Genomic DNA, 19,658 nt, shown 5'->3' on the forward strand with positions numbered 1-19,658 from the left:
GACGACAAGATAGACCACCAGATATACCCTGGCATTATGTGGCTGAGTGACGAGGAGACAGACCACTAGATATACCCTGGCATTATGTGGCTGAGTGATGAAGAGACAGACCACCAGATATACCCTGGCATTATGTGGCTGAGTGATGAGGAGACAGACCACCAGATATACCCTGTCAATTTTGTGGCTGAGTGACGACAAGAAAGACCACCAGATATACCCTGGCATTATGTTGCTGAGTGACGAGGAGACAGACCACCAGATATACCCTGGCATTATGTTGCTGAGTGACGAGGAGACAGACCACCAGATATACCCTGGCATTATGTGGCTGAGTGACGAGGAGACAGACCACTAGATATACCCTGGCATTATGTGGCTGAGTGATGAAGAGACAGACCACCAGATATACCCTGGCATTATGTGGCTGAGTGATGAGGAGACAGACCACCAGATATACCCTGTCAATTTTGTGGCTGAGTGACGACAAGAAAGACCACCAGATATACCCTGGCATTATGTTGCTGAGTGACGAGGAGACAGACCACCAGATATACCCTGGCATTATGTTGCTGAGTGACGAGGAGACAGACCACCAGATATACCCTGGCATTATGTGGCTGAGTGATGAGGAGACAGACCACCAGATATACCCTGTCATTATGTGGCTGAGTGACGACAAGACAGACCACCAGATATACCCTGGCATTATGTGGCTGAGTGATGAGAAGACAGACCACCAGATATACCCTGGCATTATGTGGCTGCGTGATGAAGAGACAGACCACCAGATATACCCTGGCATTATGTGGCTGAGTGATGAGGAGACAGACCACCAGATATACCCTGGCATTATGTGGTTGAGTGATGAAGAGACAGACCACCAGATATACCCTGGCATTATGTGGCTGAGTGATGAAGAGACAGACCACCAGATATACCCTGGCATTATGTGGCTGAGTGACGACAAGATAGACCACCAGATATACCCTGGCATTATGTGGCTGAGTGACGAGGAGACAGACCACTAGATATACCCTGGCATTATGTGGCTGAGTGATGAAGAGACAGACCACCAGATATACCCTGGCATTATGTGGCTGAGTGATGAGGAGACAGACCACCAGATATACCCTGTCAATTTTGTGGCTGAGTGACGACAAGACAGACCACCAGATATACCCTGGCATTATGTTGCTGAGTGACGAGGAGACAGACCACCAGATATACCCTGGCATTATGTTGCTGAGTGACGAGGAGACAGACCACCAGATATACCCTGGCATTATGTGGCTGAGTGATGAGGAGACAGACCACCAGATATACCCTGGCATTATGTGGCTGAGTGATGAGAAGACAGACCACCAGATATACCCTGGCATTATGTGGCTGAGTGATGAGGAGACAGACCACTAGATATACCCTGGCATTATGTTGCTGAGTGACGAGGAGACAGACCACTAGATATACCCTGGCATTATGTGGCTGAGTGATGAGGAGACAGACCACCAGATATACCCTGTCATTATGTGGCTGAGTGACGACAAGACAGACCACCAGATATACCCTGGCATTATGTGGCTGAGTGATGAGAAGACAGACCACCAGATATACCCTGGCATTATGTGGCTGAGTGATGAGGAGACAGACCACCAGATATACCCTGGCATTATGTGGCTGCGTGATGAAGAGACAGACCACCAGATATACCCTGGCATTATGTGGCTGAGTGATGAGGAGAAACTGAATTGTGTTTTGTCCATTGTGTACTTCCGATTGTGGAATATTTATATAAAGCCTGGAATAAAAGAAAAAGTGCTACCTATAATGAAATTGTAAAAAACAACTTTTAGCTTCTATGTGGTAAATGGTATGTGTGTATATAGATTGTGTATAGGCTTGTCTCCCATATGAATCTTCTCTTTGTGCCAGACTGGGTTCAAATACCTTCTTATTTTTTTCTGTATTTATTTATCTGTATATGTTATGTATGTATGTACAGTTGAAGTCGGAAGTTTACATACACTTAGGTTGGATTCAATTAAACTAGTTTTTAAACCACTCCACAAATTTCTCACTAACAAACTGTAGTTTTGGCAAGTCGGTAAAGACATCTACTTTGTGCATGACACAAGTCATTGTTCCAACAATTGTTTACAGACAGATTATTTCACTTATAATTCACTGTATCACAATTCCAGTGAGTCAGAAGTGTACATACACTAAGTTGACTGTGCCTTTCAACAGCTTGGAAAATTCCAGAAAATGATGTCATGGCTTTAGAAGCTTCTGATAAGCTAATTGACATCATTTGAGTCAATTGGAGGTGTACCTGTGGATGTATTTCAAGGCCTACCTTCAAACTCAGTGACTCTTTGCTTGACATCATGGGAAAAATAAAAAGCAATCAACCAACACCTCAGAAAAAAATTGCTCATCCTTGGGAGCAATTTCCAAATACCTGAAGGTACCACGTTCATCTGTATAAACAATAGTACGCAAGTATAAACCCCATGGGACCATGCAGGCATCATACCACTCAGGAAGGAGACACGTTCTCCTAGAGATGAACATACTTTGGTGCGAAAAGTGCAAATAAATCCCAGAACAACAGCAAAGGACCTCGTGAAGATGCTGGAGGAAACAGGTACAAAAAAAATCTATGTCCACAGTAAAACGAGTCCTATATCGACATAACCTGAAAGGCCACTCAGCAAGAAAGAAGCCACTGCTCCAAAACCATAATGAAAAAGCCAGACTATGGTTTGCAACTGCACACGGGGATGAAGATTGTACTTTTTGAAGAAATGTTCTCTAGTCTGTTGAAACAAAAATTGAACTGTTTGGCTATGATGGCCATTGTTATGTTTGGAGGAAAAAGGGGGAGGCTTGCAAGCAAAGAACACCATCCCAACCGTGAAGCACGGGGTGGCAGCATCATGTTGTGGAGGTGCTTTGCTGCAGGAGGGACTGGTGCACTTCACAAAATAGATGGCATCATGAGGTAGGAAAATTTTGTGGATATATTGAAGCAAATTGGTTGAAAATGGGTTTTCCAAATGGACAATGACCCCAAGCATACTTCCAAAGTCGTGGCAAAATGGCTTAAGGACAACAAAGTCAAGGTATTGGAGTGGCCATCATAGTACTTCCGGGTTGGAGCGAGCGGTCGCATCGCACTTCGCTCCGCAGGTAGTATAACTTTTTCATTACATTTCATTATAGTACAACGGTTGATTTGTCTAATCTTAGCAATTTCTTCTTAGCTAGCTACATAGCCGTCCTTGTATCAGAGATAATTGCATAATTATCGTATTTCGTCGCCCTAACGTAGCCTTCACTGCTATTCGCCCAGCAGCTAGCCAGCTAGCAAACGCTAGCAAACGCCCACAGATTAGCAGCACTGTAGTGCTATTACACTATTACACTCAACTGAACGACTTGATTAGTTTAGTGTTAGCTAGCTACATAGCTGTCTTTGTATCCAAGATAATTGTGTAGTTTAGAGTGTGTAGTCTTGGAGTGATTATCTTAATTTACCGAGGTTAGCTAGCCAGCTATTTGTCGTCCTTAACGTAGGAGACTCTGCTAGCTAGCCAACAGCTAACAGCTAACAGCTAGCCAACATCTACTGAATAGAACTCAACAACCCGGTCGCATTCACAGGTAGTATCACATTTTCATTTCATTTCATTACAGTACAACGGTTTGATTTGTTTGATCGTAGCTAGCTACATAGCCGTCTTTGTGTCAAAGATAATTGTGTAGTCTAGAGCGATTTTCTAGGTTAGCTAGCCAGCTATCGTCATTCTTTTAACGCAACGTAACGTAAACAACACTGCTAGCTAGCCAGCTAGCCCCCGAATAGCAGCACTGCAGAAACTATTACACTCAACGGAACGACTTGATTAGTGTAGTGTCAACAACGCAGCTACTGCCAGCTAGCCTACTTCAGCAGTACTGTATCATTTTAATCATTTTAGTCAATAAGATTCTTGCTACGTAAGCTTAACTTTCTGAACATTCGAGACGTGTAGTCCACTTGTCATTCAATCTCCTTTGCATTAGCGTAGCCTCTTCTGTAGCCTGTCAACTATGTGTCTGTCTATCCCTGTTCTCTCCTCTCTGCACAGACCATACAAACGCTCCACACCGCGTGGCCGCGGCCACCCTAATCTGGTGGTCCCAGCGCGCACGACCCACGTGGAGTTCCAGGTCTCCGGTAGCCTCTGGAACTGCCGATCTGCGGCCAACAAGGCAGAGTTCATCTCAGCCTATGCCTCCCTCCAGTCCCTCGACTTCTTGGCACTGACGGAAACATGGATCACCACAGACAACACTGCTACTCCTACTGCTCTCTCTTCGTCCGCCCACATGTTCTCGCACACCCCGAGAGCTTCTGGTCAGCGGGGTGGTGGCACCGGGATCCTCATCTCTCCCAAGTGGTCATTCTCTCTTTCTCCCCTCACCCATCTGTCTATCGCCTCCTTTGAATTCCATACTGTCACAATTACCAGCCCTTTCAAGCTTAACATCCTTATAATTTATCGCCCTCCAGGTTCCCTCGGAGAGTTCATCAATGAGCTTGATACCTTGATAAGCTCCTTTCCTGAGGACGGCTCACCTCTCACAGTGCTGGGCGACTTCAACCTCCCCACGTCTACCTTTGACTCATTCCTCTCTGCCTCCTTCTTTCCACTCCTCTCCTCTTTTGACCTCACCCTCTCACCTTCCCCCCCTACTCACAAGGCAGGCAATACGCTCGACCTCATCTTTACTAGATGCTGTTCTTCCACTAACCTCATTGCAACTCCCCTCCAAGTCTCCGACCACTACCTTGTATCCTTTTCCCTCTCGCTCTCATCTAACACCTCCCACACTGCCCCTACTCGGATGGTATCGCGCCGTCCCAACCTTCGCTCTCTCTCCTCCGCTACTCTCTCCTCTTCCATCCTATCATCTCTTCCCTCTGCTCATACCTTCTCCAACCTCTCTCCTGATTCTGCCTCCTCAACCCTCCTCTCCTCCCTTTCTGCATCCTTTGACTCTCTATGTCCCCTATCCTCCAGGCCGGCGCGGTCCTCCTCTCCCGCCCCGTGGCTCGACGACTCATTGCGAGCTCACAGAACAGGGCTCCGGGCAGCTGAGCGGAAATGGAGGAAAACTCGCCTCCCTGCGGACCTGGCATCCTTTCACTCCCTCCTCTCTACATTTTCCTCCTCTGTCTCTGCTGCTAAAGCCATTTTCTACCACTCTAAATTCCAAGCATCTGCCTCTAACCCTAGGAAGCTCTTTGCCACCTTCTCCTCACTCCTGAATCCTCCTCCCCCTCCCCCCCTCCTCCCTCTCTGTAGATGACTTCGTCAACCATTTTGAAAAGAAGGTCGACGACATCCGATCCTCGTTTGCTAAGTCAAACGGCACCGCTGGTTCTGCTCACACTGCCCTACCCTGTGCTCTGACCTCTTTCTCCCCTCTCGCTCCAGATGAAATCTCGCGTCTTGTGACGGCCGGCCGCCCAACAACCTGCCCGCTTGACCCTATCCCCTCCTCTCTTCTCCAGACCATTTCCGGAGACCTTCTCCCTTACCTCACCTTGCTCATCAACTCATCCCTGACCGCTGGCTACGTCCCTTCCGTCCTCAAGAGAGCGAGAGTTGCACCCCTTCTGAAAAAACCTACACTCAATCCCTCCGATGTCAACAACTACAGACCAGTATCCCTTCTTTCTTTTCTCTCCAAAACTCTTGAACGTGCCGTCCTTGGCCAGCTCTCCGCTATCTCTCTCTGAATGACCTTCTTGATCCAAATCAGTCAGGTTTCAAGACTAGTCATTCAACTGAGACTGCTCTTCTCTGTATCACGGAGCGCTCCGCACCGCTAAAGCTAACTCTCTCTCCTCTGCTCTCATCCTTCTAGACCTATCGGCTGCCTTCGATACTGTGAACCATCAGATCCTCCTCTCCACCCTCTCCGAGTTGGGCATCTCCGGCGCGGCCCACGCTTGGATTGCGTCCTACCTGACAGGTCGCTCCTACCAGGTGGCGTGGCGAGAATCTGTCTCCTCACCACGCGCTCTCACCACTGGTGTCCCCAGGGCTCTGTTCTAGGCCCTCTCCTATTCTCGCTATACACCAAGTCACTTGGCTCTGTCATAACCTCACATGGTCTCTCCTATCATTGCTATGCAGACGACACACAATTCATCTTCTCCTTTCCCCCTTCTGATGACCAGGTGGCGAATCGCATCTCTGCATGTCTGGCAGACATATCAGTGTGGATGACGGATCACCACCTCAAGCTGAACCTCGGCAAGACGGAGCTGCTCTTCCTCCCGGGAAGGACTGCCCGTTCCATGATCTCGCCATCACGGTTGACAACTCCATTGTGTCCTCCTCCCAGAGCGCTAAGAACCTTGGCGTGATCCTGGACAACACCCTGTCGTTCTCAACTAACATCAAGGCGGTGGCCCGTTCCTGTAGGTTCATGCTCTACAACATCCGCAGAGTACGACCCTGCCTCACACAGGAAGCGGCGCAGGTCCTAATCCAGGCACTTGTCATCTCCCGTCTGGACTACTGCAACTCGCTGTTGGCTGGGCTCCTGCCTGTGCCATTAAACCCTACAACTCATCCAGAACGCCGCAGCCCGTCTGGTGTTCAACCTTCCCAAGTTCTCTCACGTCACCCCGCTCCTCCGCTCTCTCCACTGGCTTCCAGTTGAAGCTCGCATCTGCTACAAGACCATGGTGCTTGCCTACGGAGCTGTGAGGGGAACGGCACCTCAGTACCTCCAGGCTCTGATCAGGCCCTACACCCAAACAAGGGCACTGCGTTCATCCACCTCTGGCCTGCTCGCCTCCCTACCACTGAGGAAGTACAGTTCCCGCTCAGCCCAGTCAAAACTGTTCGCTGCTCTGGCCCCCAATGGTGGAACAAACTCCCTCACGACGCCAGGACAGCGGAGTCAATCACCACCTTCCGGAGACACCTGAAACCCCACCTCTTTAAGGAATACCTAGGATAGGATAAGTAATCCTTCTCACCCCCCTTTAAGATTTAGATGCACTATTGTAAAGTGACTATTCTACTGGATGTCATAAGGTGAATGCACCAATTTGTAAGTCGCTCTGGATAAGAGCGTCTGCTAAATGACTTAAATGTAAAAATGTAAATGTACAAAGCCCTGACCTCAAGCCTATAGAAAATTTGTGGGCAGAACTGAAAAAGTGTGCGAGCAAGGAGGCCTACAAACCTGACTCAGCTACACCAGCTCTGTCAGGAGGAATGGGCCAAAATTCACCCAGCTTATCGTGGGAAGCCTGTGGAAGGCTACCTGAAACGTTTGACCCAAGTTAAACAATTTAAAAGCAATACTACCAAATACCAATTGAGTGTATATAAACTTCTGACCCACTGGGAATATGATGAAAGAAATTAAAGAGGAAATAAATCTTTCTCTCTACTATTATTCTGACATTTCACATTCTTAAAATAAAGTGGTGATCCTAACTGACCTAAAACAGGACATTTTTACTAGGATTAAATGTCAGGAATTGTAAAAAACTGAGTTCAAATGTATTTGGATAAGGTGTATGTAAACTTCAACTGTATGTGTGTATATGTATATATACAGTGTGTATGTGTATACCTGTATATACAGTGTGTATGTGTATATATATAGTGTGTATGTGTGTATATACAGTGTGTATGTGTTTATATACTGTGTGTATGTGTATATATACAGTGTGTATGTGTATATATACTGTGTGTATGTGTATATATACAGTGTGTATGTGTTTATATACTGTGTGTATGTGTATATATACAGTGTGTATGTGTTTATATGTGTGTATGTGTATATATACAGTGTGTATGTGTTTATATACTATGTGTATGTGTATATATACAGTGTGTATGTGTTTATATACAGTGTGTATGTATATTATTTAACTGCTCTAGGGATGTAGTTATTGTTTGGATAACCTTATTTACTATTATGTAGTGATTTTTACCTTACATTTTTCCAGTCTTTATGTGATGCGCAATGCAGAGAACACCAGAAGAAGAATTATAATTTAATTACCACAGTGAATTATTATGTTTGTTTATTTGTCAATTAATACCATAAGGGATGGGCCGCCAACTGGCAATTTGACACAGAAACCAAATGTAATTCATTCATTCATGTAAAGAACAGGAAAGCCTGCGACTCTGATGGATGTGTGTCTTTGCCTTACCGTCACAGGGGTGTGTGTTGCACAGCGCTTCCTCAGTGTGTAGGCCAATACAGATATCTCCTCCGTTGCCAGGGCTGGGCTTGTTACAGGAGCGGGTACGCTGATAGTGCCCTCCACCACAGGGTATCGAACACTGAGACCAGGATGACCAACAGGACCAGGCTCCACTCACTAGATGGGAAAACACACACACACACACACAAACACGCAAGCAAGGTCAGATACCTCTTTCATCACCAACTAGGCAAAAATCAACATATGAAATGTTATCCTCTTCTAGCTGCAACAGACACACATAAAGTCTACCTAGAAGACCAGATTGATCAGCCTATTAGAAAACAACTAAGACTCCTGTCTCTATCCATGGCTGTGAGTAAGACTCATCAGAACAACTACCCTGTGCTTAAAACCCTTCTATAGTATTTAATGTGTTGTCATTTCCTCACACATTGGCAGTTGCAGTCAGTCTGCCCTCCTGTATGACAGTGTTTGAGCTGAGAGAGTGAGTGATGAGTGGAGAGAGGTGAGTGATGAGTGGAGAGAGGTGAGTGATGAGTGGAGAGAGGTGAGTGATGAGTGGAGAGAGGTGAGTGATGAGTGGAGAGAGGTGAGTGATGAGTGGAGAGAGTGAGTGATGAGTGGAGAGAGGTGAGTGATGAGTGGAGAGAGGTGAGTGATGAGTGGAGAGAGTGAGTGATGAGTGGAGAGAGGTGAGTGATGAGTGGAGAGAGTGAGTGATGAGTGGAGAGAGGTGAGTGATGAGTGGAGAGAGGTGAGTGGAGAGAGGTAAGTGGAGAGAGGTGAGTGATGAGTGGAGAGAGGTGAGTGATGAGTGGAGAGAGGTGAGTGATGAGTGGAGAGAGGTGAGTGATGAGTGGAGAGAGGTGAGTGATGAGTGGAGAGAGGTGAGTGATGAGTGGAGAGAGGTGAGTGGAGAGAGGTGAGTGATGAGTGGAGAGAGGTGAGTGATGAGTGGAGAGAGGTGAGTGATGAGTGGAGAGAGGTGAGTGATGAGTGGATAGAGGTGAGTGGAGAGAGGTGAGTGATGAGTGGAGAGAGGTGAGTGATGAGTGGAGAGAGGTGAGTGATGAGTGGAGAGAGGTGAGTGATGAGTGGAGAGAGGTGAGTGGAGAGTGGAGAGAGGTGAGTGGAGCTGGGGTTGACCTGGACCCCTCGTCTCTCTGCTCTAGAAAACTCTATTTACTCCAGTGGATTAGACAGTAGGGGCAGTGAAATGTAGCATGCCTGCTTTGGTTGCCTCAAACTGCTCTGACTGTCTGGCAACTGGGAGTGCATTGTGACGGGACTGGGAGGGACATCATGGAGAAAGAATAAAATAGAGAGAGTAAACAGAAGCCTTGAGGATGTATGATAACGCCAGATCAAACCGGACCAGTTCTCGTTACAGACATTTCTCTCTAACTCTCTCCACCTCCATCTCACTCTTGTCAAATCCATTTTCTTTAACTGTCTCCCTTCCCCCTCTCTTTGTCCCTCTTTCTCTCAATCAGTACCAATATCTCTCTCTGTGTCATTGTCCCTCTTTCTCTCAATCTCCCTCTCTCTCTCTCTCTCTCTCTCTTTCTGTCAATCAGGTACCCCCCCTCCCAAAGTCACATAATATACAACTTTCAGAGGCACAGAGAGATGGCAGGCTGATTCATGGTACATCATTCAGAGACAGAGGATAATAGGCTGGCATACACAGCCAGTAATCTTATGTAGGTAGCAATGGCCAGTGACCAGCCATTAAATATACACTCAAGGGATGTGTTCATCAGTGATTCACCAAACATAAAACATTCATACAGTCAGTCAGTCTGTCCACATTCCATTTACATGAGTGTTAAGATCAGAGCTGGGTTGAGCTGAGACGAGGTGCAGTTACCTCCAGTTAAAGCAGGTCAACTGCATGATTATGGTAATGATGCGGTGCTTTAGTTCAAACACTGAACTGACTCAGCTACTCAAACCAAGGACTCGTCTTAGCAGGGTTCTGCTCCGCTGCCATGCTAGCCATTAGCTAATTAATGATTCCCTCAGCATTACTTTAGAGGACTGGCATTAGCATTAGCATACATGTCTCTCCCCTGGTGCTGTGTGTTAAATTGTGTATTATGCCAACCACAACTGTAGATAATATTTTGTAGTTATGGGAGCAGTGTGTGCATGCGTGTATACAGTGGGGCAAAAAAGTATTTAGTCAGCCACCAATTGTGCAATTTCTCCCACTTAAAAAAATGAGAGAGGCCTGTAATTTTCACCACCATTGTTCCTGTTCCCAAGAAAGCTAAGGTAACTGAGCTAAACGACTACCGCCCCGTAGCACTCACTTCCGTCATCATGAAGTGCTTTGAGAGACTAGTCAAGGACCATATCACCTCCACCCTACCTGACACCCTAGACCCACTCCAATTTGCTTACCGCCCAAATAGGTCCACAGACGACGCAATCTCAACCACACTGCACACTGCCCTAACCCACCTGGACAAGAGGAATACCTATGTGAGAATGCTGTTCATCGACTACAGCTCGGCATTCAACACCATAGTACCCTCCAAGCTCGTCATCAAGCTCGAGACCCTGGGTCTCGACCCCGCCCTGTGCAACTGGGTACTGGACTTCCTGACGGGCCGCCCCCAGGTGGTGAGGGTAGGCAACAACATCTCCTCCCCGCTGATCCTCAACACGGGGCCCCACAAGGGTGCGTTCTGAGCCCTCTCCTGTACTCCCTGTTCACCCACGACTGCGTGGCCACGCACGCCTCCAACTCAATCATCAAGTTTGCGGACGACACAACAGTGGTAGGCTTGATTACCAACAACGACGAGACGGCCTACAGAGAGGAGGTGAGGGCCCTCGGAGTGTGGTGTCAGGAAAATAACCTCACACTCAACGTCAACAAAACTAAGGAGATGATTGTGGACTTCAGGAAACAGCAGAGGGAACACCCCCTATCCACATCGATGGAACAGTAGTGGAGAGGGTAGCAAGTTTAAGTTCCTCGGCATACACATCACAGACAAACTGAATTGGTCCACTCACACTGACAGCGTCGTGAAGAAGGCGCAGCAGCGCCTCTTCAACCTCAGGAGGCTGAAGAAATTCGGCTTGTCACCAAAAGCACTCACAAACTTCTACAGATGCACAATCGAGAGCATCCTGGCGGGCTGTATCACCGCCTGGTATGGCAACTGCTCCGCCCTCAACCGTAAGGCTCTCCAGAGGGTAGTGAGGTCTGCACAACGCATCACCGGGGGCAAACTACCTGCCCTCCAGGACACCTACACCACCCGATGTTACAGGAAGGCCATAAAGATCATCAAGGACATCAACCACCCGAGCCACTGCCTGTTCACCCCGCTATCATCCAGAAGGCGAGGTCAGTACAGGTGCATTAAAGCTGGGACCGAGAGACTGAAAAACAGCTTCTATCTCAAGGCCATCAGACTGTTAAACAGCCACCACTAACATTGAGTGGCTGCTGCCAACACACTGTCATTGACACTGACCCAACTCCAGCCACTTTAATAATGGGAATTGATGGGAAATTATGTAAATATATCACTAGCCACTTCAAACAATGCTACCTTATATAATGTTACTTACCCTACATTATTCATCTCATATGCATACGTATATACTGTACTCTATATCATCGACTGCATCCTTATGTAATACATGTATCACTAGCCACTTTAACTATGCCACTTTGTTTACTTTGTCTACATACTCATCTCATATGTATATACTGTACTCGATACCATCTACTGTATGCTGCCCTGTACCATCACTCATTCATATATCCTTATGTACATATTCTTTATCCCCTTACACTGTGTATAAGACAGTAGTTTTGGAATTGTTAGTTAGATTACTTGTTGGTTATCACTGCGTTGTCGGAACTAGAAGCACAAGCATTTCGCTACACTCGCATTAACATCTGCTAACCATGTGTATGTGACAAATAACATTTGATTTGATTTGATTTGATTTATCATAGAGGTAACGAGTGGAGGACAGAGGAGCCTCTCAAAGACGAAGTTACAGGTCTGTGAGAGCCAGAAATCTTGCTTGTTTGTAGGTGACCAAATACTTATTTCCCACCATAATTTGCAAATAAATTCAATAAAAATCCTACAATGTGATTTTCTGGATTTTTTTCCTAATTTTGTCTGTCATAGTTGAAGTGTACCCATGATTAAAATTACAGGCCTCTCTCATCTTTTTAAGTGGGAGAACTTGCACAATTGGTGGCTGACTAAATACTTTTTTGCCCCACTGTACCTGCCAGACTGAAGACTGTCCCAATAGGTAACAGTGCATAACAGTGTGTTTGTGGATGTGTGCTTGTGTTCTTTCCCCTTTACCTGGGCAGGCCTGAGAGTTGCAGTCTTGGTACTCTACGGGCGAACCCCTGCAGGCTGGGGGGGCAACCTTGCCCTCTGGCGTGGCACAGGTGCGCTTGCGGGTACGGTACCCTTTGGCACAGTCCTGGGAGCAGGCGGACCACGTCTCCCATGACGACCAGCCGGAGCCCGCCACTCGTACCACAGGGGTCCTCAGGAGGTCCTCCACCAGAGCTATAGGAAAGGGTTAATACACAGGTTACTGGTCTACTCAATAGACTTGATCACATCTACTTCTACATTACACTGGTCATAGAGTACTACGGTAGCAGTGTATGTTATAATATGTCTATGGAATAGCTCACACATACAGTGGACAGATTACTGAGACCAGGCCAGGGGACCAATTGCTGTCCTTCTGCTGTCCTTCTGACCCCCTGTCCTCCTGTCCTATGGTCCTCCTGTCCTCTTGTCCCCCTATTCTCTTGTCCCCCTCTTCTCCTGTTCCCCAATACACGTCACCTCCTGTTGAATGTGGAACGAGGAAGAGCTAGGTTTTGTTTGTTTGGAAAGTTTGTTGTTTATAAGTGTTTTGGAAAGTTATTGGTAGCTACCTAGCTTCTTAGTTTGGACTAAGAAGCAGTTGGCGTCAGTTGCTGGGACTGCTGGTCTCTTTCCAGTGATCCTGCCGACCAAGGACTGGTCTGTGGAGCTATTTGGCATTGCAGCTAGCCTAGCTGCTAGCTAGCTGATTATCAAGCTAGTGAGGTTTTCTTGAACGCAGCCCGCAACGTGGTTAGCCATTGTGACTAGGACCGTGGATTTTCAAGGGTTTGTGGCTGTCTAGATCCCTGCTGTTTGTTGTTTTCAATCTTCCCTGTGACCTGCCCTGTCTGGAACTGCGAGGAGTATCAGCGTAACCTACGTTGCTAGCTACCATGACAAAGACCAAAGCCGGCGGGAGTACAGTTGAGGACAGTGGTGTCTCTCCATCACACGTGAAGGATTTTTTAAACTAACAAAAAGAGACCAACAAGCAGTTGTTACAGCCACAAGAAAATAGCTTCAAATGTTTTGTCCAAATACTTGTGAATTCTACTAATAAAAGAATGGATGACCTGACCAGAAAGGTACAGGACCTGCAGAACAGTTTGCAGTTCTCCCAGGGTCAGCTCGATGAGTTAAAACAGGAGAACAGCAAGACGACAGCAATCTGTAAGTCATTGAGAGAGGACGTCAGTTCTGTGTGTGAATCCATGACAATGACAATGACAGATAAATCAGTTTTGAGGGACAATCAAGGCAGAACAACATAGTTGTGGACAGAATTGCAGAATCTCCACATGAGACCTTTTAAAAAATATTTTTTACCTTTACTTTACTTAAGTCAGTTAAGAACAAATTCTTATTTTCAATGACAGCCTAGGAACAGTGGGTTAACTGCCTGTTCAGTGGCAGAACGACAGATTTGTACCTTGTCAGCTCATGAATTTGAACTTGCAACCTTCCGGTTACTAGTCCAACGCTCTTACCACTAGGCTACCCTGCCGCCCCCTGAGGACAGAGTGAGGGAAATGATTTCTGAGAAATTGAAGATGGACCACAGGAAGATTGAGGTGGAGCGTGCCCACAGGACTGGAAAACCCACCACCAGCCCAGGTGATAGAGCCAGGCCAATAGTGGTCAAGATCCTGAGGTTCTAGGACAAGGTAGCTGTTCTGAAAAGAGCCAAGAACATGAGGGGAATGTATATCTTCCTCAACGAGAACTATCCTGAAGCTGTGTGGCAGAAGAGGAAAGAACTGATCCCAGCCACGAAAGGTGCCAGAGAGTGTGGGGACATTGCTTACATCTGCTATGACAGGCTCATTGTCCACCCTCCCTCCCAGAAGCCTGGAAGGGATGAGAGCCTATGAGTTCGTAGCCTCAACCCCGCAGCACGCACACACACACACACACACACATTACTTGGCATTACCTTAGATTGTAAACTGTCATGGTCAAAACTTATAGATTCAATGGTTTTAAAGATGGGGAGAGGTCTAGCCGAAATAAAGAGATGCTCTGTTTCTTTGACACCACACTCCAAAAAGCAAGTTCTGCAGGCTCTAGTTTTGTCTTATCTTGATTCTTGTCCAGTCGTGTGGTCCAGTGCTGCAAGGAAAGACCTAGTTAAGCTGCAGCTAGTCTAGAACAGAGTGGCAAGTCTTGCTCTTCATTGTAATCAGAAGGGTGATATAAATACTATGCTGCCAGTCTCTCTTGGCTAAGAGTTGAGGATAGACTGACTGCATCACTTCTTTTTATAAGAAACATTGTGTTTATAATCCCAAATTGTTTGCAGTCAACTTCCACATAGCTCTGACACACACACTTATCCCACCAGACATGCCACCAGGGGTCTTTTCACAGTCCCCAAATCCAGAACAAATTCAAGAAAGCGTACAGTATTATATAGAGCCCTTATTGCATGGAACATCCTTCCATCTCATTTTGCTCAAATAAACAACAAACTAGGTTTAAAAAAACCAGATAAAGCTACACCTCACGGTACAACGCCTCTCCCCTATTTGACCTAGACAGTTTTTGATATCAGTATGCATTGATATATAGGCTACATGTGCCTTTAAAAAAATGCATGTAGTTCTGTCTTTGAGCTGGCATTAAGTCTGTGTGGTTAAGTTTAGGGCTAAGGTTTGGGGAAGGTTTAAAACCAAACAAAATGACGCACTATTACCTTCAAGTATCATCAGTATTATTAGTATTCTCACTATTACCTTCACTATTACCTTCTCACGGCTTGCTAGAGAATTGTGAATTGCCGTAGTGCATTGGTCTAAGGCATATATTGATGTTCTAGAGACCTTTTCAAACATCTGAAATCGCCATATATTTCTAGTGATCAATCTGTTCACCCAGGGGGAGATACAGTGTGGTGACTGTGTCAGGGCAGTTTTACCCCCACAATGCTTAGAGAATAGCCAGAGAATAATGATTGGTGTTGGACAGGTGCATCCTTTTCATCCATGCTTCACTTGGTGTAAAGCCACACCAATGAGTTAGCTAGCAACACCCAAAGCCGCGACGATTGACAAGCACTCACTGTCAGTCTCGCAGGTGGCCATGCCGTCGTTGGGGCAGAAGCGGGTCTCTACTTTGCGTCGTCCAATCTGCAGCTCGTGAGGGTCTGCCAGCTGGGCGCGGCACATGTAGCGCATCCTCTGCTCTTGGCGTGCTCCGCCCAGCGTCACGTTGACAGGCATCCACGGGGTCCAAGGGGTGTTCCTCTTCACCTCTGGACACGCCTCAAGGTTACACGCCTTGTATTCCTGGAAAGGGGGAGAGGTAGAGGAGGCGGGGGCAAGGGAGAGGGAGAGACAGAGAAAGAGAGGTAATTATTTTAAAATATTTTTTCTTCTCCATTTTATACTGAGAGTTGTTTGGCTGCTTCATAACACTTTAATTGGACTCATAATGAAAGTAACTAAATCCTCAGTTTAGAGCATGTTTTAGAGTCCACTGTGGGAAGCCCAACTTGACTGAGAGGAGGGAAAGCATTTCAGCTCAAACTGAATTTCAGTCAACTGAAACCAGTCAAGACTGAGCTGAACCGTAACTTCACACATCCCACGGAGAGAAAGGAGTCTTGTATGAAAGGGAAGGTAAGTAATGGCATGGATGTGTTGATGCCTGTGTGTCTGTGCAAGTGTGTGTGTCTCATACCAATGCGCAGCCTGGGCAGCTGTTCCCGTTCTCACAGCTTCTGACCCTGGAGTGGACCCCTCCTCCACACTCTGCACTGCACTTAGCCCAGGCACCCCATAGGGACCAGAAGATAGGCTGGGGACACGACACACCCTCGTTACAGAACCTAGAAGAAGTGGAGAGGAGAGAAACTTTATTGTCCATTTTGTGAGAAATTGAAATTTGTATTCTGCCTCACATGAGAGGCACTGGCGTGTGTAAGAGGGCTGACATTTACCGAAGACTGTCATCCCCCAAAAGATACTGAGGACAGATACTGTTACTGAAAAGTGCACATCATGTCTCATAAATGAATCATAAAGGTCATTCCTTCATAAATGCCAAACATAAATGTTTGAGAGTTTTGCTCTTTTGAGTCAAACAAACACTGTTGAATTATTTGCCAAAAAAATTACATTTGATAAAAGTATGACAAAATCAAAGTTTCTTCACATTGCTCTCTCTCAAATAGACCCAAATAGGCCTTCCATCTCCTCTCACCTCTCGTCCCTGACCGGGCCCACACACACACGTCCCCCATGTCGGGGCGAGGGGTTGTTGCAGGAGCGCTGGCGCATCTCAAACCCTGTTCCACAGGTGGTGCTGCACTGTCCCCATGACGACCATGGTGTCCATCCTCCGTTTCTGTAGCAACAGAAATGTGATGTTATTAAAGAAGGTTTAAAGAATCACAAACATGCCAATACACCATTTCAGCTTCCTTCAAGCAATCGACATACTTATGATCATGGCCATCATTTGTTATTATGAGAGGAAAGAGAACCACTTGCTCAGGAGCTAAGAAATACAGCAGAAATACATTCCTTTGGTCCAGGAGTGCCACACCACTATGGCTGACCCTGTAAAACAACACGCTTCACTGCACCTATCTGGTGTCTGCATGCGACTTCTGGCTAAACACAATTCAATTTCCCCACCCTGGGTTTAATCTGGCATACCTATGAAAGGAGGTCCGCCCCACACACACACACAACTCCGGCAATTTGTATATGAGCAGTTCTCTCACATTAATGATAATTGGACCTGGGTTTAATCTGGCATAGCTATGAAAGGAGCTCCGCCACTTTGTGTCTGAGTTGTAATGGTTACACACACACACACACACACACACACACACACACACACACACACACGCACACGCACACGCACACGCACACACACACACATACACACACATACAGCTACCTGCACATGAAGGAGCTGGCACTTTGTATCTGAGAGCTGTTCTCTCACAGTAATGGTGATTGACCAATTTCCTTAGACACAGACGGTACAAGACCTCTGAGGGGAAACTTGGATGTCACCTACATTATTTAATCAAAACCCTGTTTTGTAGACATACCTCTTATCCTGGCAGAATGCTAATTCTGTCACAGCCTGAGTACAATGCTGCATTTCTGAGGATGCATCTGAAATGGGACCCTATTCTTCATAGTGCACTGCTTTTGACCAGAGCAGATGTCCAATATCCACACTAGCATTATAAGCATACTGTTTAGAATGCATGCCCTATACATTGCTTCATACTATGTAGTATGCTAGTATGCACAGAGAGACTAAGAAATGCCCTATATACTGATTTGGGTGCCTTTTGGGACACACAGTGAGTAAGATTGGTGTGGTTGGTTGGTGGTTCTACATACCTGGAGCAATTGGAGACTTCGATGGTGGACCCCTCACAGTTCCTCCCACCACAACGAGCAGAGGGATTGTCACACGCCCTGGAGCGACACAGACAGGAGCTGGTGCCGTCGCCATCGTCATTGCTGCATGGTTGCCACGTCGTCCAGGGTCCAAAGACGCCATTGGTGGTCTGGTTCCTCAGCTAAAAAGTCAGACAGGGCAGAGAGAGACTGGAGCGTCAGGGACTGGAATGGACAGGATGCCATCATTAATCATGTGGTACTGCATGACAAGACCCTTGAGGCTCAAAAATAATTTTGCGAGAGCGGCCTGGACAAACTGTAACAATGTCACACCAGGACCAGGGTCCCTGAGGAGAGTTGACATAGCACAAAATTGTTAAAGTGTCAGACTACTGTAGGGCCAGTCCCCAGGAGAGACCAGACAGACAGGAGGTATTCCAGGGTGTCGGCCAGCCCGTGTTGCCATGTGGCAGGCAGTCCCATGGGGTTATGGGGGATTGTGCACCAGTGACAACAGATGCAATGAGGAGAGGTGGGAGAGGGAAACTGTGTGTCCCTGTTGCATCTTACCGGACACACAGTGATGTTCTGACTCCACTGGCTCATGTTGGAGCTGTCCTCGAGAGTGGTGCAGCTTCTCTGTTTTCTGTCCCAGCCACAGTAGGGGTCCCGTGCCTCCAGGCATAGCCTAGGAGGAGAAAGGAGGAGGGGAGAGGGACAGGAACAGGGAGGGAGGGAGAGGCACATAGAGAGGGACTATTATAGTATTATAGATACTATTCTTACTGTTGTTGTTGCTGTTATTTTTATAATTGTTATGTGTATCACTTCACTTTGGCAACATTGACCATGTCATTCTTACCAAGCATATACTGTGATCGAAAAACTGTAAATGATATGGTAATTTAGGTATTTTCAACACTAAAGTACTGTTTACTGCAGCATCATTTTTGTGGGAAACTGTTATGGACAGGGCAAATAATTGCTGTTGTCACGCCCTGGTCTTAGTATTTTGTGTTTTCTTTATTATTTTGGTCAGGCCAGGGTGTGACATGGGTTATTTATGTGTTGTGTTTTGTCTAGGGTTTTTTGTAGGTTATGGGATTGTGGTGTAGTATAGTTGTCTAGAAAAGTCTATGGTTGCCTGGAGTGGTTCTCAATCAGAGACAGGTGTTTATCGTTGTCTCTGATTGGGAACCATATTTAGGCAGCCATATTCTTTGTGTGTTTCGTGGGTGATTGTTCATGTCTCTGTGTTTGCACTGCACCAGATAGGGCTGTTTCGGATTTTCATGTTACGTTTATTGTTTTTGTATTGTTCGTCATTATCTTTATTAAAGATGTATCGAGATAACCACGCTGCATTTTGGTCCTCCTCTCTTTCACCGGAAGAAAACCTTAACAGAATCACCCACCACAACAGGACCAAGCGGCGTGGTGACAGGCAGCAGGAGCAGTGAAGTATGGACTATACTACTTGGGAGGAAATAGACAGGTGGTCGGTCGCCCCAGGGAGAGTGCCGGAGCCCGCCTGGGATTCGCTGGAGCAGTGCGAGGAGGGTTATAGGAGAATGGAGTTGGAGAGACGAGCATGGCGACGCGGATGGAAGCCCGAGAGTCAGCCCCAAAAATGTATTGGGGGGAGGAACACAGGGAGTA

General features: G+C 46.6%; 1 protein-coding gene across 5 annotated transcripts in view; it reads right to left on the bottom strand.

Moving 5' to 3' along the window:
• Positions 1 to 19,658, bottom strand: part of LOC118385854 (semaphorin-5B-like) — a 355,620-nt gene that overhangs the window by 18,588 nt on the left and 317,374 nt on the right. For 3 of the 5 annotated variants that reach the window (XM_052522729.1, XM_052522727.1, XM_052522725.1), the window contains exons 13-19: positions 18,570 to 18,687; positions 17,997 to 18,178; positions 16,834 to 16,977; positions 16,312 to 16,459; positions 15,692 to 15,917; positions 12,610 to 12,822; positions 8,240 to 8,410 (exon numbers count right to left, since the gene is read on the bottom strand). In XM_052522729.1, the coding sequence (XP_052378689.1) occupies positions 8,240 to 8,410; positions 12,610 to 12,822; positions 15,692 to 15,917; positions 16,312 to 16,459; positions 16,834 to 16,977; positions 17,997 to 18,178; positions 18,570 to 18,687 (1,202 nt within the window). Of the gene's footprint in view, positions 1 to 7,254; positions 7,336 to 8,239; positions 8,411 to 12,609; positions 12,823 to 15,691; positions 15,918 to 16,311; positions 16,460 to 16,833; positions 16,978 to 17,996; positions 18,179 to 18,569; positions 18,688 to 19,658 lie in introns of all 5 variants that reach the window. The other 2 variants (XM_052522726.1, XM_052522724.1) reach the window with 1 other exon arrangement.

The sequence above is a fragment of the Oncorhynchus keta genome, chromosome 7 (assembly GCF_023373465.1).
Source record: "Oncorhynchus keta strain PuntledgeMale-10-30-2019 chromosome 7, Oket_V2, whole genome shotgun sequence".
Lineage (NCBI taxonomy): Eukaryota > Metazoa > Chordata > Actinopteri > Salmoniformes > Salmonidae > Oncorhynchus > Oncorhynchus keta.